The sequence below is a fragment of the Suncus etruscus genome, chromosome 18 (genome assembly GCF_024139225.1).
Source record: "Suncus etruscus isolate mSunEtr1 chromosome 18, mSunEtr1.pri.cur, whole genome shotgun sequence".
Lineage (NCBI taxonomy): Eukaryota > Metazoa > Chordata > Mammalia > Eulipotyphla > Soricidae > Suncus > Suncus etruscus.
This window is the reverse complement of record NC_064865.1, coordinates 3,971,091-3,998,335: the sequence shown is the minus strand read 5'-3', so window position 1 is coordinate 3,998,335 and position 27,245 is coordinate 3,971,091. Positions and strand designations below refer to the sequence as shown.

The 27,245-nt window shown below is 39.8% G+C and overlaps 1 protein-coding gene across 1 annotated transcript in view; it reads right to left on the bottom strand.

Moving 5' to 3' along the window:
* Positions 1-27,245, bottom strand: part of CDC5L (cell division cycle 5 like) — a 48,885-nt gene that overhangs the window by 19,532 nt on the left and 2,108 nt on the right. The window contains exons 2-10 of the mRNA XM_049765488.1: positions 25,117-25,220; positions 23,361-23,522; positions 22,014-22,141; positions 17,983-18,082; positions 14,461-14,679; positions 11,782-11,926; positions 7,944-8,132; positions 5,655-5,803; positions 4,206-4,368 (exon numbers count right to left, since the gene is read on the bottom strand). Of these exons, the coding sequence (XP_049621445.1) occupies positions 4,206-4,368; positions 5,655-5,803; positions 7,944-8,132; positions 11,782-11,926; positions 14,461-14,679; positions 17,983-18,082; positions 22,014-22,141; positions 23,361-23,522; positions 25,117-25,220 (1,359 nt within the window). The remainder of the gene's footprint in view (positions 1-4,205; positions 4,369-5,654; positions 5,804-7,943; positions 8,133-11,781; positions 11,927-14,460; positions 14,680-17,982; positions 18,083-22,013; positions 22,142-23,360; positions 23,523-25,116; positions 25,221-27,245) is intronic.

Sequence of the window (27,245 nt, the reverse complement as noted above, 5' to 3'; positions counted from 1 at the left end):
TTGTGACCAATGACGACACATTGGGCTACTCTGATAGAAGATCTTGGAACTAACTTTGGAGGTCAGGGTGTAAAAAGATCTTTAGGAGTTCCATTTAAAAAATTAACTTTCAGGGGGCTAGCGCCCCCGCGCGATCATATGCTCCTCCCAACCATCAGTACCCCAGATTTACCCTTCTTAACTTCAGTAACACACAGTTTTAATCTCTGACCAAAGACATACAGTAGATCTTACAAATCCCAGAACTATTTAGAAGGACACAAATCGAACACATATTGAACAAATATATCTTTTGAATATTTTATGATTATTTTCTTTAACTGCTGTAACTCTCTATATATTCTTCTACCATGATGTTTCTATCCACTTTTCATCTTGTCTTTTCTTTGTAAGCTGTTCAGTAAGGATTGTTGGTGGAACTGTCCCTCAGTTTGATGCCTATGATTGAACTATGTCATGGAAATTGCTGGTCTTGTTCCTATTGCCTCCAGATGCACCAATAATGCTTCATGGCATTGATCCTTGTTTGCATAGACACATTAAAATGGGAAAGCAGTATACATACAGATTAGTTATTATCTAATAAATCTCATTACAATGTACCTTACACCCTGAACATTGATATAATGACCTGGCACAGGCCTCAGATGAATGGGCAGTCTCCATTCACGCTGGAACCAGGCAAACTATCTACGAAACATCCAAGGTCTTTTATAGCAACAGTTGGAAGCAGTCCTCTACCAGGAAAGATACTAACAAGGGTCTGACATCGACCTACTAATAAGACACTTCCGTTTATACTGAGAAGACGTGACAACAACAATGACCTTCGAGAAGATGTGACAACAATTAATGACCTGCTCTACAGGACATGGTTCTCTCTATTGCCCCTTAAGTGTGAGGTGAAACGAGAGGATGCTCTGCACCATCCTGACTGCAATATGGGATATGCAGACTACAGGATCTTTAATACAGAAGCATGATACCAACAACAGAGACTATGTGAGGAATGGAGGTGTATTGCCACTACAGACGATGACTTGAATTGGACAAACTAGTTTGCCTGGAGCCTAGAGTCAGTCCTGTGCCAGGAAACTTCAGGGGTAGGGTCCCCATGTATTTAGACCATAATTTGTCTTTCCATGTCCCTTATGTTTTGGTGGGCCTATGCAAACAAATGCCACTTTAATATTGTTTTTTACTATGTTCCCTTGACTCCAATCCTTAAGAAAAACAACCCACTAAAACTTTTGAGGTTAACTTAAACTAGTAAGCATGTGCATGGAACTAGATAAATGTACTTTGCCCTCAATGTTTAAAGAGTTACATAAGTCTAATATCTTTAGATTATATGGTGTGCTGCTAAGAAATAATATGTACTACAACTGGGGATTTGAGGGACAAAGTAATTGTATTGTACATGGGTTCAGTTTTGTTTTTCTTAATGTTCTTTGGCTGAAAGTTCAAGGTTGGGATATCATCGATGGGACTACTGAGAATCCTGTTTATGGGTGATTGGGCTTCCACTGTAACTTTACCCTGTCCTCTTTCTTTGCATCTTTGTTGTCATAATTAAAATAATAAAAAAATAAATAAATAAATAAATAATTAAAAAAATTAACTTTCAGAGCCAAAGCAATAGCACAGCAGCAGGACATTTGCCTTGCACACAGTTAATCTTGGGCAGGCCGGGGTTTGATCCCCAGCTTCCCATATGGTCCTCCAAACCTGTCAGGGGCAATTTCCGAGTGCAGAGCCAGGAGTGACCCCTGAGTGTGACCAGGTGTGGTCCCAAAACCAAAATAAATAAATAATAAATTTCCAGGGGGCAAAAGTGATAGCACAGAGAATAGGGCTTTTGCCTTGCAGGTGGCCAACCTAGGTTCAATTTCCAGCATTCCATATGGTCCCTCAAATCTGCCAGAAGTGCTTTGTTACCATAGAATCAGAAGTAATCTCTGGCACAGCAGGGTGTGGCAAAAAAAAATTTAATTCCCAGGGATAGGGAGATAGTACAATAGGTAAAGCATTTGCCTTGCACTGTAGCCACCAGAGTTTGATTCCCAGCATCCAATATGGTCCCTGAGAACCACCAGGATTACTTCCTGTGTGCAGAGCCTGGGGTAACCCCTAAGGATCACCAGGTATGACTCAAAAACAAACTAAAAAAACTTCAAATAAAATTCCGAGGGCCAGAGCTATAGTACAGCAGGCAGTATAAGTTTGCCATGCCTGTGCTAACCAGGCATATATATATGGTTCTTGAGCCCCACCAGGAATGATCTCTGGAGTACAGAGACAGGTGTAACCCTGGAACACAACTAGATGTGGCCCAAAATGAACAAATAAGTTTAAGGGGCCGGGCGGTGGCGCTAAAGGTAAGGTGCCTGCCTTGCCTGCGCTAGCCTAGGACGGACCACGGTTCGATCCCCCGGCGTCCCATATGGTCCCCCAAGCCAGGAGCGACTTCTGAGCGCATAGCCAGGAGTAACCCCTGAGCGTCATCGGGTGTGACCCAAAAACCAAAAAAAAAAAAAAAATAAGTTTAAAACATTAAAATTAAAACATTTCTGACACTGCAGTTTATAAGCAAATGAAATTTAAAGCTAAATTTCTCCTTAGACAATAAAAACTACTTTAAAAAGATGACTAAATTTATGCTTATTTTTTGAGCATTTATTTCTAATGATACATCAAATAATACACTGGTCAAAGAAAATAGTTCATACTGGGGCCAGAGTGATAGCACATCGGTAGCACAGAGTAGAAGGCCAAGACAGGTTCGATCCCCAGCATCTTGGCCCCCCTGAGCCACGAATAATTTCTGAGATCAAAGCCAGGAGTAACCCTGAGCACCAACAAGCATGGCTCAAAATTAAAACAAAAAAATAGTCCATATTTCCCATAGCAAAGTATCTGGTAGACAAATGTACCTAGTCTATTTCAGTCTCATTTCCCACTGCCCTATTACATATATACTACGTGTGAGAACTAGAAAAGCTTTTATATCCAAAACATGCCCCGAGTTATATTGTAAACTTTACCTGGGACCTCGTTTATGTTCCTCTGAACTACTTTTTTAAGGAAGACTTCCAGTTGTTACCCAAAATATCTGATTAATTCTTTAACCACCCTAAATGTGATAGAATAGTGTTGCTAAAATAACTTATTTCGTTTTTATAACTCTCCTTTGGCTTGGCTTGTTTTTTATGTCTCCAAAATGTAACTTCTTGAAGTCAAAGGATATACTTGGTCTACTTTACAATTCCCAAAGTGTCCAGACCTGTACTTTATAGATTCTAATTTTTATAATTCTTATTTAACCACTCAGAGTTGATATTAGTGGGTATTGAGGTGATAAAAATACTAAATCTAATTGAATAGTTAGAATTTGTGAATTGTAAACAGGCCAACATCATTAATACTCAAGTAAAAATCTGGTAATTTTCATTATGTAAATTCCAATGGTGGCATAATGAAGTAACAAGAACAAAAGCAAAACTGTAACTCCTATAATTAGTTTTCTATTTATAGAAAATAAACTTTGCAAAACACACAACGAAATACGCAGTAATCATATTAACTTGGCTGAGAGATCTAGATTCTCCTAAAGGTAACAGAGAAATCAGGTTCAAATTCTAGTTAATGAGACATGTGAAACTCAAACTTTTATACAGAAATAGTAAAAATTTAGTAATACTCAAGAAGATCCCAATTACTAAACAAAAAAATTATCACAAAAGATATGCAAAAGGAGTATTTTCCGTATAATCAATATTAAATATATATTTTATATTATTAAATATTAAATATATATTAAATATAAAAAACATTAAAAACTGTAGGCTTAAAAATAAAATGATTCCCTTTTCAAAATCTTGCAAATCGGGGCCAGAGAGATAGCATGAAGGTAAGGCGTTTGCCTTTCATGCAGAAGGGTCATTGGTTCGAATCCTGGCATCCCATATGGTCCCCTGAGCCTGCCAGGAGTGATTTCTGAGCGTGGAGCCAGGAGTAACCTGAGCGCTGCTGGGTGTGACCCCAAAACCAAATCAAACAAAATCTTGCAAATCACTTTACTTTCCTGGCATCCATACAGATTCTTAAGGTATGTAATATGCATTGGGAAAGGGAAAAGTTTTAACTTGACACTTGCGAGATTAAAAACAATTATAAGCGTACTTAAAAGAGGAACTTATAAATACCATCTGCTTCACATAAGAGGGGTCACTGTAGTCTGCCATTCCATCCTCAGGATTAATGTTTAACTTGTCTCTAAGAGGAGTTCTTCCAGGGGTGGAATTCATAACTGGTTTAGGAGTTGTCCCACTGCGAGGAGTTAGTCCTTCAGAACCTTGAGAAGGAGTTCTGAAAAGGCAGATGTCATTAATACAAGTAGACTTTTATTTGGATTGTGCTATCAACTGTCTTCATGTATACTATTTCACAAGGAAAGCAGACAAGAACTCCAGAAATTCTCTTCCTTTGTACTTTGTCTCTTCTTAGTACTGTGAATTGTATTTGTATTATTTCAAATAATCATTCCATTTGACATTTTTTTGCTTCCTAACTAGGTTTATCAAGTATTATTTCCACTTTCTTGATATATTAAGGTAGTTAAGAACAGAGGTGAGATGGGGCCCGGAGAGATAGCACAGCGGCGTTTGCCTTGCAAGCAGTCGATCCAGGACCAAAGGTGGTTGGTTCGAATCCCGGTGTCCCATATGGTCCCCCGTGCCTGCCAGGAGCTATTTCTGAGCAGGCAGCCAGAAGTAACCCCTAAGCACCGCCGGGTGTGACAAAAAAAAAGAACAGAGGTGAGGGGCCGGGCGGTGGCGCTAGAGGTAAGGTGCCTGCCTTGCCTGCGCTAGCCTTGGACGGACCGCGGTTCCATCCCCCGGTGACCCATATGGTCCCCCAAGCCAGGAGCAACTTCTGAGTGCATAGCCAGGAATAACCCCTGAGCGTTACTGGGTGTGGCCAAAAAAAAACAAAACAAAACAAACAAAAAAAAAGAACAGAGGTGAGGCAATTCAAAGACCTTGTCAACTGAATGCATGAGAGCATGTAAATGACTGACTTGCCTTTAAAAAAATAAATAAAATAGAAGATAAACAGATAAATATACAGCACAGCTAATATAGTAAAATATTAACAACTGCAGAACCTTGATGATAGATAAAAAAATGCTTATCTTATTCTTCCAACCTCTTAATGCTATGAATTTTCAAAATAAATTGAAGAGAAGCAATAGTAATATATGCATGAAAAGAAAATTTTTGCAAAATTTGCCAAACAATTATTAAGAATGGGTTGATTTTCTCATTAAAAATTAAATTAAAGAATTTTTTTGTTTGTTTGTTTTTGGGTCACACCCAGCAGTACTCAGAAGAAAGTGAAGGAGCCAGAGAGATAGTAAGATACGTGTTTGACTTGCATAGGCCAATCCACCTTTGATCACCACACTATATATGGTCTCCCAAATATCACCAGGAGTAATCCCTGAGCACAACCGAGTGTGCCCCTCCCCAAAACGCAAAAAAGGCAAGTCAATCATTACGTCCATCCTCATTCACAAATAATAAATTAAAAAGTTGTCCAAGTCCTTACACTTCTATTTTTCTGAAAGAGAAATACGTATTTACTTACGATACCTGAACGGGGTAGAAAGAACTGTGTTTGGAGTCTGTACAACTTGTCGCTGTGGTGTGACACCTGAAAAGTCGCTCTCATGCAAAGGGGTATTAAGTCCACCTTTCAATGGGGTGTCCACATTGGTCAGGGCCATGAGGTTTTGGGCTTCCTGGTTAACAAAGAAGGCAGAGAAGTGTACTTCAATAGCTTTACACAGAATTAACAAAATATTCCTTTCTGATCCTATTATACAAAATCTTGAAATTCAGAAAAAAACAGCATTCATTCTTATCTCAGAAGTAAGCTCTGAGCACAGCCATGTGTAGTCCAAAGACAAAAAGAGAAAATATGTATTTTTCTATGAACTTACAAAATTATCATCACCCCAAATTTTCTATTACCTGTGCCAAACCTCTTTATAATCTTTAAAATTAAGATGTCAAATTTCTCAGTGAGCTTAGGCTAAACACCAATACACTTAAACTTTAGTTTAGCTTTATATCATTAAGCCTGTATTGATCTAGTCTTCACTTTCTCCTACTGGAAAGACACTACCACTGGCCTATGCACCTCACAGGAAACTTTTGGGGGTTGGTTCTTTTCTGAAATCTTGCCTGACCGGCAGGACTAAATAGACACTTGAGTCCCTTGTTGTAATTCTGTATTCATTACTATCAACACACCACACCTACAAGTCATTTTAATCCCCCAACACATACACATGGTCTGTGAAAGACTTATTTTCCAAAGACAGCCACAACCATATCTTTCGGTTCACATGCTCAGTTAGAATCCAATAATCCTTCTAGCATGGTAGGGTCCATGCTCCCTCTGGGGTTTAAATGGACTGACTCACCTGAAACAATGCAGAAGTAACAACCCTGGCCTCCAAAGAAAAGTCAATGAAAAGGTGGGAAGCCACAGCACTGACTTCCTCGCTCACACTGAAGACACTACAGCTAGGAGACTCCAATCTAAGCTCATTTACTCCCCATTTCCAGAAGAGGATTCTACCCACAGTTAACAGTGATTCCAGCCTTGAAGCATCAAATTACTTCCTGTGCCACGGACATTCCATGCCTGAAATCCTAAGGCACAGAAATCATGACCATAATAAAATGTCTTAAGTCATACAGATTGGGGTTAAAATGAAGACCAACAGAGCAAGACTAATTGCATTATTACTCTGTATCTTTAGTCATGAAAAAAAAAATGAATTATAATACTCTGTCAAAGGCCAGCGTGTATATTTTTTGCTAACCTAAATACAATATATTCTTCATCTAGATTCCCAAAAAAGCCCATCACGTATGCCTTTTTTTCAATTGAATCACCAGATTCTATCCCCGGCATCCTATATGGCCCTCAAAGCCTGCCAGGAGTGATTCCTGAATACAGAGCCAAGAGTTAACTCCTTGATACTGCCAGGTGTGGGTCCTCCCACAAAAAAATAATTTCCCCACTGAGGCCTGATGAACAGAAAATATGTTTTTCATGAAAGAGGTTCATTCTGGTTCAATCCCCAACACAGCATAGTTCCCCCAAGCATCTTATAGGAGTGATCTCGGAGGACAGAACCAGATGTAGTCCGATGACCTCCAGGTATGACCCAAAACCAACAAAAACAATTCTAATACCCCAGCCATCCCAGGATAGAGAAGCATGGAATCAAAAACCTCACCCACACCCCCAAAATATTAAGCAAATGAATATAACAAATATTAACTCAAAATAAAAGTACTACGCACTAAAACGATTTGTGACAAGGCAGTTCAGTAAAGCAAAAATTGTAGCTGGTGTATTGGTGCCTCTAGAGAACAATTCAAGGATTTTGGTTGGTTTTTTTTTTCTGACTATGCTTTAAAAGACAATCTGGAAGGGGAAAACTAAATGAGCTGTAAAGGTACGAGAACACTGAAGAGAGCCTTGTCAAGTTTGGCTATTCTCTGGTATACAGTGTATATCCCATCAAGAGAGAAGTGGTACTGCCAGCAGTCTAAATCAAGCTAAAACTTTAAATATAATCCTCAGAATATTCTGAAAATCAGTTCATTGAAATTATAGCTTCATCCTTCAGGGGTCTCAAACTCAATTTACCTGGGGGCTGCAGGAGGCAAAGTCGGGGTGATCCTTGAGTGCAAAGTCAGTAGTAAGCCTGGAATATTGGGGGGTGTGACCCAAAAAACTAAAACAAAACAAAACAAAACAAAAAAAGATTCCTCTAGGGCAGGGCCACAAAATCTTGTACGGAGAGCTGTTTGCAGCCCGCAGGCTGCGAGTTTGAGACCCCTGCTAGGAGGACATCTCACCTGCAGAATTCTGTCCTGGGAAGCTGGAGTTCTTGGTGTTCTAAGAGCGATGCTGTTGTTGGTGACATTGTACTCAGACAAGAGAGTACTAGAAGCAGAGTTTGTTATGCCTGATTCTTCAGCAGTCTGACGTGCAATTTCACTTGCCTGACCCACTTTTACAACTTCCTGGAGTTCTGCATCTGAAATCTGGGGGAAAAAAAAAAGGTTATTAAAATAAGCAATACTTTAACAGACTTTATATAATTCAATATTTCAGAAAGTTTCATTGCTGAAGTTTTCTAAGTATAAAGCTTATATAAACTTATATAAATTATAACATTGATCTCTTTTGTGGATTTGAACTTTTCCATTAGTTACTATTTTCTGTTTTGGGGTTTGGGGTCCACAACGAGCAGTGTCAGGAGTTTACTCCTGATTCTGTGCTCAGGAGTCACTTCTTTTTTTTTTTTTTTTTTTTTGTTTTTTTTGTTTTTTGGGCCACACCCATTTGATGCTCAGGAATTACTCCTGGCTAAGCGCTCAGAAATCGCCCCTGGCTTGGGGGGACCATATGGGATACTGGGGGATCAAACCACGGTCCTTTCTTGGCTAGCGCTTGCGAGGCAGACACCTTACCTCTACCGCCACCTTCCTGGCCCCAGGAGTCACTTCTTTAGTGCTCAAAGAAGCATATGTAATACTGGAAATCAAAATAGTGTTGGAAGCATGTATGAAAAGCACTTTAATCCCTGCATATTCTCTGGCTCCGAAAATTTCCCCTAATTTTTAAACACTTCCCTATATGACACAGGGAGAAAATAGTACCAAACTGCATTGTTTTACATTTCCATAGTGATTTCTTTCCAACAACTAACAAACAAGTGCATCAGTATTTGCACAAGATTTTCAATGGGAGGGTGAGACAATAGTGAAAATCCAATTAAAATATCACACAAAAACAAGAGGTCCAGAAAGATAGCACAGCAGTAGGGAGTTTGCCTTGCATGCGGCCAACCCAGGACAGACCTGAGTTCAATTCCCAGCATTCCATAAGGTCCCCCAAGGCTGCCAGGAGTGGTTTCTGAGCGCAGAATCAAGAATAAGCCAAGTGGTCACCAGGTCACCAGGTGTGACCCAAAAACAACCAAAGAAAAACTAAATACGATACCTAATTTAAAAATCAAAAGGCATTAATTTTACCTTAACTTTTACAAAAATGAGTGCCTTAAGGAATACTAAGAAAAATAAGTTTTAAAAAATAATCACTGTACTAGGAGGCCAGAGCAATGCTACAGTGGTAGAGCATTTGCCCAGCACATGGCTGACCTGGACTCATTCCCCAGCATCCCACATGGTCCCGAGCACCCACCAGGAGTCAGGAATAGCACCTGAACAGAGCCAAGTGTGGCCAAAAAGAAAAGAAATCAATACCACAATGTTAACATTAGGTAAAATTATTTTATGTCCAAGAATCTTGTGTCGATACAACCATAGCACTCATACAGGAAAAGAAGCTCTTCCAGCCCCCCCCCATGAAACTGTCTATAGACATGGATTGCTTAAAACAAGAGCTTATTCAAAACTCCCCTTTTCTGATCAACAATAATTAAGTCCAAGAAACAGTTTGTGATTAACTGAATAAGTTCACAACTCCCACATTGGTTTTCATAGCTGTTTCAGAAAGAAAAGCTTGAGGGGCCAGAGCAATAGCACAGAGGGGAGGGCATTTGCTTTGCAAGTGGCCAACCCAAGTTCAATCCTAGTATCCCATATGGCCACTGAGACTGCCAGGAATAATTTCTGAGCAACCCCTCTGCACTGCTGGGTGTGACCCTAAAAACAAAAACCTATGAAAAAAAAAAAAAAAAAAAAGCTTGACACAATATAACATTCTCTTTAAAGCATGTTAAAGTTCACAGTCAACACTTCTATCCTGCTAAAGAGACCTAAGGCCTTGAGACCAAAGAGGTATTATAGTGGGTAGGGTGCTTGCCTTGCATGTAGTCTACCCAGCTTTAATCCCCAGCACTCTATATGGTCCCATCAGCACCACCAGGAATAATTCCTGAGTGCAAAGCTGACATGTGAGTCCTCAATGTCCCCCACAATAAAAAAAGGCCTAAAAGGTCTAAAGCACTGAGTCTTAACCTGAATGAATTCTAAATTATTATTTACTAAGCATTATTAAATAAGCCATTTAAGACTATATAATTTATATAGAAGTATTGCTTATTTATCATATTAAATCACAATAACTTTCTGTGATTCATGTATCATAGTTAGATTTGTTTGTATTTTTTTTTCTGAAGGGGATCCCAAATGGTGTTCAGGGGTTCAGGAACCATTCCTGAAGATACATGGCCAACTCGACAATGGTTAATGCTAGGGCCTAGGACTGATGTTGCTCAGGTACCCCAAGGACCACACCAAGAGTCTGCAGGCTCAACAGGCCATGTGGAGTTGGGGTTGGGAATGCACCCTAACCCCTGTATTATCTCTCCATCTTACCTTCCATATTTAGAAAGCAAATATTTTGTTGGAAAAAAAGACCATTTGTATTGAAAGAAACTTACAAAGATATGGAGAGAGAGGTAGCACATATTCAAAAGAAAACACAGACTTCTCCAGAGTGAAAAAACAAAAACAGAGATAAGACAAGCAAGTGAGATTCATGTTCAAGCAAGAATGAGGGCTTGAAGAGTAAGTCTTGCTTTTTTTTCCTTTTATTTTTTAAAGCAGTTAATTTTTTTTTGTTTTTTTTTTTTGTTTTTGTTTTTCGGGCCACACCCGTTTGGTGCTCAGGGGTTACACTTGGCTAAGCGCTCAGAAATTGCCACTGGATTGGGGGACCATATGGGACGCTGGGGGATCAAACCACGGTCCTTCCTTGGCTAGCGCTTGCAAGGCAGACACCTTACCTCTAGTGCCACCCTGCCGGCCCCAAAGCAGTTAATTTATTAATTGATTGGTTTGGGGGCCACACCCGGCGATACTCAGGGGTTACTCCTGATTCTACGATCAGAAATCACTCCTGGCAAGCTCGGGGACCATACTAGATACCAGGAATAGAACTGGGTCCATCTCAGGTCAGTTGCATGCAAGGCAAATGCCCTACTGCTGTGCTATCTCTCTGGGCCCCTTGCTTTTTTCTTTATCGGTTTTTTAGGCACCTTTTTTTTTTTTCTTTCTTTTTTGCCAGCTCTATAGTGTTCAGGGGCTAATCCCAGCTCAGTGCTTGGGAGCCCAAGAGTGCTGAGAATCATAACCGGATCTCCTATAGTATTCAAAGCATGTGTCTGGCACACTAACCTGTCTCTCTGGCCCTTCTGCTTTTATACCATCCTTTTCCTTAGCTACTGTTGCTACAACCACTGAAGGTCATATAGATTTAACTGCAGTGTTCGCTGGAAGACACACATTTAGTTATATGACGGAACCACTGGAATCATACTTGCAATGCAAGGAGGTGCCAGGGAGAGAATCTGTATCCCCATACTTACAAAGGAAGAGTCCTATCACTGAGCCATTTTCTTAGACCTCACACTCCATTTGGCAGGGGGAACAGGGAGGTGGCACACCTGGCAGTGTCAGGGGTTATTCCTGTTTCCTAGCTCTGCACTCAGCAGAGCTCAAAGTACTATACGAGGTGCTGGGCATCAAACCAGGGTTGGCCATTGAAAGGTAAACACTCTAATTCCTGTACTATTACTCCATTACCCCCGTACTATTTCTTAAAGGCATCAAGCAGCTTAAAAAAAAAAAAACAAAAAAAAACCTGGTTTATAATTCCTCCAAATTATTTGCTAAATAGATAAGCATGAGTTGCCATAATTAAAAAAAAAATTAATCACATTACCTGAGGGGCAGGAAGTACTAACTTGCTTCTCTTTTTAGTAAACTCAGAAACACCACTAGTTTGAAGAATAGCTGATGGTAAATCAGATTCTTTTTTCCTTTTCAAGTGCTGCTTATCTTTTTTTCTATCTCGTCCTTCTTTTTCACTATTAAAAACATCAAGAAAATTTAAGTCACATATAAGAAATAACATTCAAACATATAGAAATGCATCACATAATATTAATAAAAAATTACCACACTCACTAATCTAAGCAATAAAATTAAAATTATGTTAAGTATTTGGGCTGAAAGAAAGTACAGCCAGTAGGGTATTTGCCTTGTATATGGCTGACCAGAGATCAATCCCTGGCATCCCTTATGGTACCATGCTCCAGAAGTGATCTTTGGCTCAGAGCCAGAAGTAACCCAAGCATTAATCTGGGTGTGGGAAAAAAAAGAAATTATACAACCATTTTAAGAACCAGAGCAATATTATAGGAGGTAGGGCACTTGCCTAGTTTACCAGACTCAGGTTCAATCCCTAACATCCTTTATGGTCCCTGATCCCTGCCAAGAGTGATCCTTAAACACAGAGCCAGAACTAAGGCCTTAAAACCACTGAGAGTGGCAAAAAAAAAAAAAAATTTTTTTTAAATAAGTATTAATTCAGAGCCAAGAGGGTGACGCAGAGTTGGCGCACATGCTATGCATGCAAGAGCTCCAAGCCTTACCTCCCTCCCAGGCTATGTGGTGGTCCTTGGAGCACTAGCAGATATGGCCCAATAAATATTCAATTATTTTTATAACTTTAATTTACAAAATACTTAAGAAATTTAAGTCCTGATAATTGACAGCAGGTGGTTAGGGAACTTAAAAAGCTAAGCTCAAGGCTTTTTCTTTCTTAAGGTCATTTTTTAAAGATCCCAAAATGCAAGTCATCCTCATCACCAATCAATCCTTACAAATGATTCATTATCTCTTCAATTCTTCCTTCAATTACAAAGTTTATTATATAGTCGTCATTTAAGAAATATATGCGATGCTGGGGCCGGCAAGGTGGCGCTAGAGGTAAGGTGTCTGCCTTGTAAGCGCTAGCCAAGGAAAGGACCACGGTTCGATCCCCCGGCGTCCCATAGGGTCCCCCCAAGCCAGGGGCGATTTCTGAGCGCGTAGCCAGGAGGAACCCCTGAGCATCGAACAGGTGTGGCCCGAAAAACCAAAAAAACAAACAAAAAAAAAAAAGAAATATATGCAATGCTGTCCATCTCAGAATATCCCGTTTTACTGGATATTGAGCAGTAGCTGACAGCTATTGCTTCTTGGTAATCCACATCAACAAAAATGAAGGTCAAGAAATAGAAAACAGGGGCCGGAGAGATAGCACGGAGGTAAGGCATTTACCTTTCATGCAGAAGGTCATCGGTTCGAATCCCGGCATCCCATAGGGTCCCCCGTGCATGCCAGGAGCAATTTCTGAGCACGGAGCCAGGAAAAACCCCTGAGCACTGCCGGGTGTGACCCAAAAACCACAAAAAAAAAAAAAAAAAAAAAAAAGAAATGGAAAACAAAATTTTTTCATAGTCCTAAAAGGTAATCCCTACAAATTCAGATATAAGACCTGAAGAAACTCTTAAAAATGTCATTAATAGGGGAAAATCCTCCGTTACTCTGAGATATATCACTTATAAATATATTATTACTTACTATCCCCGCCAAGTGTGATATTAAAATGCAGTCATGATTTCTTTCTTTAAATCTCATCTTAAACTAAGATAGAATTTTCACTAGAAAATAACACATGTGGGATGTAAGAGAAGTAAAAGACATTGGTTATAATAACGAGAGGCAAGAAATGAGGGCCTGGGCCCGGAGAGATAGCACAGCGGCGTTTGCCTTGCAAGCAGCAGCCGATCCAGGACCAAAGGTGGTTGGTTCGAATCCCGGTGTCCCATATGGTCCCCCGTGCCTGCCAGGAGCTATTTCTGAGCAGACAGCCAGGAGTAACCCCTGAGCACCGCTGGGTGTGGCCCAAAAACCAAAAAAAAAAAAAAAAAGAAATGAGGGCCTGAAGGGTCAGCCCATGATATGAAGCTTACCACAAAAAGTACAGTTAGAGAAATAACTACACTGACAACTACCATAATCATGATAGTGAGAGAAAGAAATAAAATACCTGTCCCAAAGACAGGCAGAGGTGGGAGGGAGGGAGTAGGGAAATGGAGAACATTGGTGGTGGGAAAGTTACAATGAAGGGTATGTACATTCTATGACAGAAACCCAACTACAAACATATTTGTAAACATGGTGCTTAAAGAAATTAAAAATAAAAATGTAAAAAAATAGAAAATAATACAAAAATGATGAGACCCTATTTTGAAGATTCTTTCAGGCCATTAGTAAAACTACTAACCATGAACAGGAGATGAACACAATGTTCATAAATATTATGACTGTGGCTCGAAAAATAAACAATTTAGTAAGAGTCAAGTACAAACAATTCAAGTGTTATTAATGCAATGCAAACAGAATTCTGTGCTTAAAACCCAATAGTCAGGGTCAGTGGTGTTGATGCAATAAAATTATATGTAAGCTACATTGTGCTAAGTAATAAAAAATCTAACTCTGACAAGAATAACAATTAGTCCTCCATAAACCGCTTCTACAAATCTCCAGTTTCAAAATCAGAAAAGCAACTCACGATCTTAGTTCCCCATCAAGATCCTGTTGTCTTAATTTTCGGAAATCTGCATCAAGAGACTGGTAGTTTTCCTCAGAAGTATCATAGAAACCAAGCGCAGGCTTTTTTTCAAATGGAATCTCAGCATTATAATCAACTCCTCTCTTCTTTTTTCTTTTCTTCTGAATTTCTATGCCAGCTGCTCGAAGTTCTCTCCTCTTTTGGAGGGCCGCAAGACGCCTAAAGAAAAACACAAAATCACCTAGAAAATCAAGTACCATCAGGAAGGGATGCATTAAGCAAGAGTTAAGAAACTTAACATTATCTGAGGTTGAACTACTTATTTAAACCATCACTTCAAATCACTTGCCAAAATAAACTCCAGCTTTTAAATTAAAGGCACATGCCATGGAGCCCTGGAAAATAGCACAAAGGACTATAATAACCTGACTTACATGCTTTATCAATCTGCAATTCCAAAAAGTTCCAGAACATTGATTAATAGCCCTCCACGTCCACAAAACAAACAAACAAACAAACAAACAAAAAAATGGCTGGGGACATGGCTCCTGAAAAAGTATATGCCTTCATGTGCAGGACTAAGATTTGATATTAGCTCACTGGTGCACACACCACACAAAAACAACAAAAACAATAAAAGAAAGTTATTTAAGTATTTCTCTTATGGGGTATTGGGGGTTGCCCTTGAAATGACATTTGGTGGTGTGCTCAGAGTCAGGGTCAGCCATGAAAGGCAAGTGCCTTAAAGCCCTGCACTATCTCTCTTCTATATTCCATCCACATACTCTCATGCACTTAACATGAATACAGAAACGATCAATGGTTTCGAAATTTAAACTTTACAATTCTGGCTCTATTTTTTGTTTTGTTGTTTGGAGGGGGCAAGTTGTCTCCCCAATAGCGCTAGAGGCCACCTGGTCTATACCCAGCATTGCTACTACATGGTGATGGTGCTCAAACTCAGGAGCCCTGAGCTTGCCAGGAATGCACTCTCCATACTTCTGTACTATCTCCAGAGCCCTCTGGCACTACTTTTTCAAAAACTCTAAGACAAACTCCATCAGGAGGATCAAGAAGACAGAGGCTGATGAAGCAAGGCTCAGCTGATACAACTGACCTATAAAAAAGGGTCAGAGAGAGCAGCCCTGACTTGAGCACCTCCAACATTATACTTTCACAGCAGATGTCTTTGCTCTGGTTGCTTTCTAACCTACCAACCAATTTTGGAAGGAGTTTGCACGCTAACCTTTGTATTAAAACTTGGGATCTTAGAGCCAGGGAATATAGCACAGCGGGTAGGGTGTTCGCCTTGGACTTGGCCAACTTGGGGCCAGCCTGGGTCTGACCCAGGTTCAATCCCCAGCATCCCACATGGTACGATTTCTGAGCACAAAGCCAGGAGTAACCTAAGTACCACTGAGTGTGGCCCAAAACATGCAACAAAACAAAACAAATAAAAAAAAACACAAAACTTAAGATCTCGCCAAGATTTTGGCTGAATTTTGCTTAAGTGGTAGAGTTGGAAGATACATAGGTGTCTGTAATTGTCACCGAGTGTGAGCCAAAAACAAACAAACAAAAAAGCATCCTCAGACATGAAAGAATCTTTCAACCCAAGATTTGGCATCTCAAGGCCACATTTTGAATTTACATTACTCTCAAGGAAAATGGCCAAATAATAGCAGATAAAAAAGAAAAACTCTCTCTTAGGGACCACAAAAGCAAACTTATTCCACTGTCTGAATTCCAAAAGCTAATTTTTTTATACAATTCAAATGTTTCCTTTACCCATCTGATCTTGGTTTCTAGGCCATCAAGGATCTAACTCAAAGGAAAAAGTGGAGAAAACCTTGAATACAGAGCAATATTTAATTCATCCACTTTGGTGACTAGCAGCGATAGTACTGTTAAGAGATTGCTGAGGATCAAATTTCATACACATAAATGGGCATGTCTTCTATCACTAAGAATTATATCTCTGGATTTCTAATTGAGTTTTTCAGTAAAAATTCATCTGGAAGCCTGAAATATGGTTCAAGGTTCATCAAGTACAACTCTATATTTAATAAAGTTTCCAGAGACTGGACCAATAATGCAGCGGGTAGGATGCTTGGCTTTTACAGGTGGCCAACACATGTTCAATGCCAGGAATCACATCTGGTTCCCTGGGTTCACCAGGGGTGATTCCTGAAAACAAAGCCAAGAATAAGCACTGAGCACCACTAGGTATGGCTCAAAGACACAAACAAAATTGTTTCCTGTTCCAGAGTCATTGTCTGCCCAATAATAACTAAGTGGCAATCATGCAAAAGTCATATACTTAGGTGTCCTCTAACCATATGATCCCCAAAAGCAATATACAGATCTAACTAATCCATAATACAAGTAAACTATCTGTGTATTACATTACTTCTCCTACATCTTTAAAAAAATTTTTCAGTCACTATGACATCAATTATGCATGATTTCAGGCTTATAATGCCCCAATACCATCTCTTCACCAGTGTCCACTTGCCACCATCAATGCCCCTCCACCCCATTTGCCTCCAACCCACCACTTCTATAAGATGCGCCTTTTTTTAAAAAAAAAAGTTAAGTTTAAGTTTTGGCACTGTAGTTGACAGTACTATTGTTGATAAGGTTTCATGCATAACACTTGAACCATCTTTCAGCACCACCTCCTCCTACTGTTGTTGAACGCTTCCCTCTACCATAAAAGTTGCCCCTTTCCTATCCTAACCCCCCGACCTCCTTAAATGGCATATTAAGAAAACAATGTTATGGGACTAGAGAGAAAGTATAACCGGCCTTGCAATTGAGCAACCCAGGTTCAATTCCCAGCACTGCATATGGTCCACCTAGTGTGATCTTAAGCACAAAGCCAGGAGTAAGCTCTGAAGACACTGGGTAGGGGCCCAACATTGGGATAATCCCAAATATATATATATATATACACATATACGTATATATATATATATGTATATATGTATGTGTGTATTTGAATTGGGAGCCACACCTGGCAGCACTCAGGGGTTATTCCTGGCAGGCTTGGGGGAACCATATGGGATTCCAGAGATAGTACCCGTTTGTTGCATGCAAGGCAAACACCCAACTCACTGTGTTATAACTCCAGCCCCAAAACAACGGTTTTTAATATACATTTTTTTCTATTTTCTATTCATTTAACAAATCTGAAATGGTTCAAGGAAAAAGCAATTTGACTTTTCCAAAGTTATTTAAATTAAAATTAAAGAATGTTATCAAAATTGAACTGGAGGTCCAGACAGATAAGATAGCTCAAATTCTAGAGCACAGGTTTCGCATACTGGAGATCCAGGTTCAATTCCTGAACATCCCCACAAATATCACCATGAACAACCAACCACCTGAGCATCACTGGGTGGGGCCAAAAAACTGAATTAGACAGCTCTATTACTCCCAACAAGGTTGATAAATCATGTCATCTTCATTGGGCCTACTGACAGAGACGAACTGGTCAACTAAGGATGATAAGAACCATACCTTGCTTCTTCCAACTGCTTCTCTCTTGCTTTCCTCTTGGCCTTCTTTCCCTGAGTATTAGCCAGGCGGGCTCTAGCTTCAGAAAGCATCTCGAGTTCATCTACCAATATACAAAGAAATAATTAAATTATGTTCCAAGTAAGATATGAAAGACTAGTGCTTCTGGTGAAGGGGGGTGTTCTGTTTGTGACTGAACACGAACTATAATCATGTTTGTAATCATAGTGCTTAAGTAAATTAAAAAAAAATAAAAAGACTAGTGCTTAAGGAAAATCCTATGTTTTGGGGGTAGGAAGGCCGGAGCGGTGGCGAAGGTGGTAGGGAGTTTGCCTTGCGCGCACTAACCTAGGACAGTCGGTGGTTCAATCCTCTGGCATCCTTTATGGTCCCCCAAGTTAGAGGCAATTTGAGCCCATAACCAGGAGAAACCCCTAAGCTTCACTAGGTATGCCCCTCCAAAAAAAAGTATGGTGTAGGAGGAAAATTTGAGACACAGTGGAAGAAAGGTCACACTAGTGATGGATTGGTGTCAGAACATTGTACACCTGAAAAACTGCATCTTGAATAACTTTGTAAATAACGAAGTTTTAATAAACAAATTTTTAAAAAGAAAACACAAGTATAACTATATAGTAAGTATAATGAAAAGGGTAGGCTTTCAAGTAAAATAAAAGTTGTATAATGAAAAGGGTAGGCTTTCAAGTAAAATGAATCAAAGTTTAAAACCAAGCCAAAAAAAAAAAAAAAAACAGTCCAACAATTCAACTGTTTGCCAGGTGAACCCATATAACACCATCATGTAAGTTTCATCACCCACAAAATGGGAAAAATTATTCTGTTTCACAGGGGTGCTGAAAAGAGCTAAGCAAATGTAAACAGGCAAAGTATCATCTAGCTGTATGCATTTCAACAGTGGTTACTTGCATGCAACCAGCCCTGGTTCAAATCCCCCAAACAGTGCCAGAACTGATTCCAGAGCACAAAGCCAGGTGTGTCCCAAAACAAAAAAATTTTTAAAGAGGTAGTTAAACACCAAATCCAAAGCCAACGACAACAGTCAATACCCAATCTACAACAAGCTAGACACAGAGGGGACCAGTTATACTAGCAGTCCGGGGGGGCAAAGGAGGCAGATATGGGATGCATGCTGGGAACAGGGGTGGAAGGAGGACAACATTGGTGGTGGTAATGCCTCTGATTCAATGTCACTATGTACCTAGAGTATTACTGTGAAAGATTTGTAATCCACTTCGGTCAAAATAAAAATTAATATAAAAAAAAGGTAGTTGAATTTGAGACAGGTATTCTACTTCTTTCACTCATTAAGATTGTCACGATAGGGGCCGGCGAGGTGGCGCTAGAGGTGTCTGCCTCGCAAGCGATAGCCAAGGAAGGACCGTGGTTCAATCCCCCGGCGTACCATATGGTCCCCCCAAGACAGGGGCAATTTCTGAGCGCTTAGCCAGGAGTAACCCCTGAGCATCAAACGGGTGTGGCCCAAAAAAAACAAAAAGAAAAAAAAAGATTGTCATGATACATGATAGTGGTTAGTGTAGTTATTTCCCTAACTGCACCACTCTTCATGGTGAGCTTCATATTGTGAGCCAGTCCTTCAGACCCTCGTCTCTACTGTCTGAGAATTATTACAATAATGTCCTTACTTTTTCTTAAAACCCATAGATCAGTGAGACTATTCTGTGTCTAGCTCTCTCCCTCTGACTTATTTCACTCAGCATAATAGATTCCATGTACATCCATGTATAGCAGGGGTCTCAAACTCAATTGACCTGGGGGCCGCAGGAGGCAAAGTCAGGGTGATCTGTGAATGTAAAGTCAGTAGTAAGCCTTGAACATTGGGGAGGTGTGACCCAAACAACTAAAACAAAACAAAACAAAAAAAGATTCCTCTAGGGCAGGGCCACAAAGTGTTGTACGGAGGGCCGCAAAAGGCCTGCGGGCCACGAGTTTGAGACCCCGATGTATAGGAAAATTTCATGATTTCATCTCTTCTGACAGCTGCATAATATTCCATTATGTATATGTACCAGTTTCTTTAGCCATTCACCTGTTAAAAGGCATTTTGGTTATTTCCAGAGTCTGGCTATTGTAAAAAGTGCTGCAATATAGGTGCTGAATATAGGTGTGAGGAAGGGATTTTTGAATTCTATTTTTGTGTTCCTAGGGTATAACCCTACGAATGGCATAACTGGATCGTATGGGAACTCAATTTCCAGTTTTTTGAGAAATCTCCATACTGTTTTCCATAAAGGGTGGACTAGATGGCATTCCCACCAGGCGAGGGTTGGGAAGGAGGTAGGGGGAGCACTGGTGGTTGGGAATGTTGCACTGGTGAAGGGGGTGTTCTGTTTATGACTGAAACCCAACTACAATCATGCTTGTAATCATGGTGCTTAAATAAAGATTTTATATATTAAAAAAACAAACAATTTATTAAAGTTAAGGAAAAAAAAGAAACACTGTATGCCTGAACCTAATCATGAATAACTTTGTAACTTCACAGTGACTACATTAAAAAAATAAGGAAATATTCTTACTGGCTACTATGTAGGTGAACTTTGAGGACATTATTCTAAATAAGTCAGTCATAGAAAAAAAAATAAGGCAGTTGAAGCCAGAGATAGTACAATACGTAGGGCATTCAAATAGCTAGTAAATAGTCAAGATATTTCTTAGCAATTTTAAATACTAATTTTTTATTTAATGCCAACTGCAAATGAAACCAATTTGATATTGAACAGTAAAATACATAAATCTATTATTTATGGAATAAGTTTTAAGTAGAGCACTTTCTGTTTGTTTGTTTGTTTGGATTTTGGGCCATACCACATGATACTGAGGAGTCACTCCTGGTGGGCTCAGGGGACCATATGACTGCCAGGGATTGAACCCATGTCAGCCACATGCAAGGTGAACGCCCTACCTGCTGTGCTATCATTCAGACCCCAGAAGAGCAATTATGTGCCTTCAAAACTGATTATAGAACACAACTCAGTTCAGACAATTCTTAAAAAAAATGGACAAGTTCTCTCATTTAATATTAAGATACTCAAGAGCAAAGGCTCTTGGTTTTGTTGTATTATCTATTTTTTGTTCTTTTGTTTTTGGGCCACACCTGGTGATACTCAGAGGTTACTCTGGCTATGTGCTCAGAAATGGCTCCTGGCTTGAGGGACCATATGGGACACGCCGGGGATCTAAGGCCCTACCACTGTGCTATCACTCCAGCCCCAATTTGTTGTATTATTTTATAGAAAGAAAAGTAAAAGCTATTCCAGTGAATGGGCTATGCACATTCTTTGTATGTGGGAGGTCTGGATTCAATCCTTGCATGCATGGTGTCCCAGCACTTTTACTTAAAAATAAAAGAAAAAATCTGATCTCACAATTACCATCACACCCACTGCCCCATCCCCATCCCAGAAAGATATTCTACCTCTATTTGCTAAACTTTCCATGTGATAATGAGGCAGCCTACCCATCACAATCTGTTTTTGGAAACATTTATCTTCAAACCTACAAAGTTTTCAATTCTATAAATATGCTTGTTCTTTCAAGCCCATAAACAAGATTCTTATGTGGGGTTGGAGCAGTAGTACAGTGGGTGGGCTGGAATAGCACAATGGTAGGGCATTTGCCTTGCATATGACCAACCTAGCATGGACCCAGGTTAGATCCACAGCATCCTGTTTGGTCCCTCAAGCCTGCCAGGAATGATTTCTGAGAGTAGAGGCAGAAGTAAACCAAGCGCCACCGGGTGTGGCCCAAAAACAAAAATCAAACAACAACAAAAAAAATAGTACAGTGGGAAACTGTGCTTGCTTTGCATGTAGCTATCGGGGTTTGATTCCCAGCATCCTATATGATCCCAAGAACCACCAGGCGTAATTCCTGAGTGCAGAACCAGAAGTTACCACTGAGAATCGCCAGGTATGGCCCAAAAAAAAACAAGAAAATAAAAGAGATGTAAAGTTACAATTACCAAAAAAAAAAACTGACAAGCATATACTTACCCTCATCCATGTCAATTGGATCAGGCCGTGCTGGTTTTGTTTCTGGATTTGGATCTATTTCTCCAGGTTTAAGTTTTCTTGGGTCATCTGTTGTTTCCTCTTCATTGTCTCTCTGAGCAGCTTTATCCCTAAGAAAGAGCTTCAAAGTAAGTCATATTATCATACCACTTAGTCTTAGAAATACCAAGCTTAAAAATGTTTAATCTGAATTTGTTAAAAAAAAAAAAAAAAAAAAGAGGGGAGGGAAGGTAAAAAAAAAGGAAAAGAAAGAGAAACACCAGGGGCCAGAAAGATAACACAGCAGGCAGGGCGTTTGCCTTGCATGCAGCCAACCCAGGACAGACCCAAGTTTGATTCCCGGCATCTCATATGGTCCCTTGAGTCTGCCAGGAGAGATTTCTAAGCACAGAGCCAGGAGTAACCCTGTTACACACCTCCAGGTGTGGCCCAAAAGCCAAAAAAAAAGAAAGAAGGGGCCGGGCGGTGGCGCTAAAGGTAAAGTGCGCCTGCCTTGCCTGCGCTAGCCTTGGACGAACCGCGATTCGATCCCCCGGTGTCCCATATGGTCCCCCAAGCCAGGAGCAACTTCTGAGCGCATAGCCAGGAGTAACCCCTGAGCCTTACCGGGTGTGGCCCAAAAACCAAAAAAAAAAAAAAGAAAGAAAACACCAGGTTTTGGAAATGGCACTATTACTTTCCAAAAATTAAAACTGAATATTGACAATAATAAAATTAAGCATTTATATGCTGCTTCACCTGAAATGATGTCATTAAAATTCCCTTATTTCAGGTTTTTCTTCACCAGATAAAATCTAAGCAACTCCTCAATCACAAATGCATTGTCACTGTATAAATTAAAGCAATAATGATACCAGATGTTCCAAAAGATTAAACATCAGCAGTGTCATTATGGGTAATTTTTACTTCCTATTTTAATTTTTCAAAATTTTCTGTGTGAATATATATGTACAATATATGTATTTGTATAATATTTTTAAAGCATGTAATAGAAATCACAGGTGATTTCTAAAAATTTTAGTTTCCCACCTTTACTAAAACAGACTAAATGTTTAAAGATAAAAAAGACTGGGGGCCTGAAAGATAGAACAGAGGTAGGGCATTTGCCTTGCATGCAGCCAACCCAGGACGAATGGTGGTTTGAATCCCAGCATCCCATATGGTCCCAAGCCTGCCAGGAGCAACTTCTGAGCACAGAGTCAGGAGTAATCCCTGAGTGCCGCCGGGTATGACCCAAAAACCAAAAACCAAAAAAAAGAAAAAGAAATATTAACAATTTATTTAGTCTCATTCAGAAGATTTTTATATTGCTTTTGGGTATTCACTTACAGAAGAAATTCATAGTGCTCTAAGCACTGAGCAGCTGTTCTTCCAATGATTGGAGCAATGGTCCTCCACTGAGTTGGCATCAACTTGGCCAGGTGTAAGAGTTTCTCCTCCTCTTCTCTGGACCATTCTGTTTTCTTAATGCTTGGATCCAACCACTCATACCTATTAAAAACATTAATCTGCATATTAATTACCTACCATATTAGTCACCTACCATCAAATCCTATTTACACATCAGATACGCTTTCTCTAGCATCTGAAAACTGCAATAAATTTCATCTTTCAAAAAAGATGAAATTATAAGAGCTGCTTTTTTTATTGTAAGAATTTATTCGAGACAAAATTGGTTAGCATACTGAGGTAAACTGGCATAACATAATATAGTAACATAACATATAATTAATATAATAACACATGTAAGTCAAAGAACATTTCTGAATAAAACACAAATTTTTTATCATAACGACTTACATTATAAGAGCTGCTTTTATATTCACAACAGAATATGTTTGGCTACACTTAACCCCCCTTACGAGTTATCATTTCACCAAATCCTACAGTATTTTTAATTATGCAAAGTTAAAAAAAAAGTCACCTGAATTTTTCAACTCTCATGCCTTTTTTTTTTTTTTTTTAGTTTTTGGGTCACACCCGGCAGTGCTCAGGGGTTCCTCCTGGCTGTCTGCTCAGAAATAGCCCCTGGCAGGCACGGGGGACCATATGGGACACCGGGATTCGAACCAACCACCTTTGGTCCTGGATTGGCTGCTTGCAAGCAAACGCCGCTGCGCTATCTCTCCGGGCCCGACCATGCCTTTTTTTTTTAGTTTTCACAGCACTTTCTAACTCTTGATTCTCACAACACTTGACTTATCCTTCTTCAAACATTTGAGTATATCTTTTTATCACCTACTTTTGTCTAATTTTTTCAGTGAAACAATCAAGTCCACTCAACTCTCTTTTCCTATCAGCGGATGAGAGCATGGCAAATGAGATATTTTTGTCCTAGTAAAAATTAAAGTAGGAACTTAGCTCCCTAAAGAGAAGCAAAAACCAAAACAATTTTTTCAGTGGTTCAATGGATCCCCTTCTCTATATTTTGATCCTCTTCTCCACTCATATACAAAGGAAATTAAGTCTCTCTCATACGATCCAAAATGATGTTCCTACTATGACATGGGTTAGATCATTTATGACAAGAATATGTGTAAGAACTTGCTATATCCATTATTCTGTGATGTAAGAAGGGACACCACAAGTACGGTGATGGCTTTTATTTTGGGGTGGCAAGTACATAATATTTAAATTGCACAATGAAGAGATTAAACTATTGTGAGCTAGCCTACAAATTTAACCATTACTTATTTATTTGAGAAACTAAGAATCTAAAAGAACTAACATAAGCATTTGGAACACAATCTATTTATAACCATTTATGACCTCCCTAAAGAAGAATTATTTAATGTATCACAAAGCACACGTAAAACACATTAATAAACTGAAATCTCCAACAGTTAAGATCAAGCATGATCTCCAGATATCCTCTATACAGGGTAGTAGAGTGGGAAGAGAAAATGGTTTGCATATGATCACACAGGAAGTGACAGTTAAGTCAGAATCTAAATTCACATTTCCACTCCATTCCATCGCAATGCTCTGTTGTTGTTTTTGTTGTTGTTGTTGAGTTTCAAAGAACATAATTTTTCATGATAGTTAAAGACATTTTTCTGTTTTCCACTCATTAACTGGTACATACCATCTGGCTTTACACTGTTTTGCTGATTTTCTATGCAGCAACGAGGCTATCCGAGACCACTGGTTCTTGCCATATTTCATCACCGCTGCTTTGAGTATTTCATCCTTAAGTAATATCAAAGAAAAAGTAGATTCAATCACAAAACTCCAAGAGAGACAAACTCCACTTTTTTTAAAGTTAAACCTAGGATTGCCTGAGACACACACACCTTTTTATTTTTTTAAAGTTGCACCTAGCTTTCTAACAGTGGGCAGTGAAAGTGGGAGGATAAGCTACTGAGATAATTTTAGGAAGGTAGTGGACACTGGTGGAAGGTATCAGGCTCGAACTCATATAACTGAAGCCTTATCGTGGAAAGTATTATAAATCATCATGCCTCAAATAAAATGTAAAAACATTAAAAACTTAAAAATATTATTTACTATGAGCTAGAATCAACAAAATGGAACTCAGAAAAAGATTCTTTAGTAAAGTACCTACTCTCACACCACACAAAAGTCAGGACAGTCCAATCATAAAAATCCTACTTACTGGGGCCGGAGTGGTGGCACAGCGGTAAGGCGTTTGCCTTGCACGTGGCTGACCTACAACAGACCACAGTTCAATCTCTCCGGCATCCCATATGGTCTCACAAGCCTGATGCAATTTCTGAGCGCATAGCCAGGAGTAACCCCTGAGCGTCACCGGGTATGACCCCCCCCAAAAAATCCTACTTAATAAATAAAAAATATTATCCAATGTTAAACTGTCACTGTCATCAAAAGGATATATAGAGCTCATTCGTTTAAAAATATTTCCTCAAGGGCCTGAGAAATAGCACAGCGGTAGGGCATCTGCTGTGCACACAGCTGATTCAGGACTGACAGTGATTTGATTCCCAGCATCCCATATGGTCCCCCTATACCTGCCAGGAGTGATTTCTGAATGCGGAGCCAGGAGAAACCCCTGAGCGCCGCTGTGTATGAACCCTCCACCCAAAAAAATGCCTCTACAGAGTTAAATGCCTGCCCCCAGAGAGAGCAGGGGGGAAGTGGGAGGGAAACCAGGGACACTGGTGTTGAGAAATGTTCACGGGTGAAGGGTGGTGTACATTATAAGACTAAAACTAAATCATAAACATCTTTGTAATCAGTGTTTAAATAAAAGGAAAAGTTAAAAAATGGGAGGAAAGGGCCGGGCGGTGGCGCTGGAGGTAAGGTGCCTGCCTTACCTGCGCTAGCCTAGGAGACGGACCGCGGTTCGATCCCCCGGCGTCCCATATGGTCCCCCAAGCCAGGAGCGACTTCTGAGCGCATAGCCAGGAGTAACCCCTGAGCGTCACCGGGTGTGGCCCAAAAAACAAAAAAAACAAAAAAAAAAAAAAATGGGAGGAAAAATATTTTCTCTACAGCTACCTTCCATGAATTATTATAAACTTCGGGAAGTTTCCTTAAATTGATGAATAGTATTTTTCCTTCAATAATTAATCCCCATATTAATGTTCAAACTTATAGCTCAGAATTCTTCAAAATCTGCTTAAAAAATGCACATTTTCCGGGCCCGGAGAGATAGCACAGTGGCGTTTGCCTTGCAAGCAGCTGATCCAGGACCAAAGGTGGTTGGTTCGAATCCCAGTGTCCCATATGGTCCCCCGTGCCTGCCAGGAGCTATTTCTGAGCAGACAGCCAGGAGGAACCTCTGAGCATTGCCGGGTGTGGCCCAAAAACAAAACAAAAAAAAAATTGCACATTTTCCTTCACTAGTCAGCTGTCCCTCTAGTCTTTTCCCTATCTGTAGCTACTATTTCACAGGTATCCATATAGGGAAGGAATTCTCCAAATCAGCAAGCAAAGTCAAGGTAAACACTGGGATTTAAAAAAAGAAAAAAAGAAAAACCACAGATAAATGTTACTTGGGAGTATTTTGCTTTTTGGTTTATTTCCAAACAAGACTTGATTTACATCATATTGGGATCACTCCCGCCAACCATAACTCTCATTAGAAACTTTAAAAGAATGCAGGACTTTGGGGGTCAAAGAGATGGTTCAGCATGTGGGGCGTTTACCTTGCAGCAAATTCAGATTTGATGCCTGACACCACTACTATGGTTTCCTGAGCACACCAGGAGTGATCACTGAGCTCAAAGATAG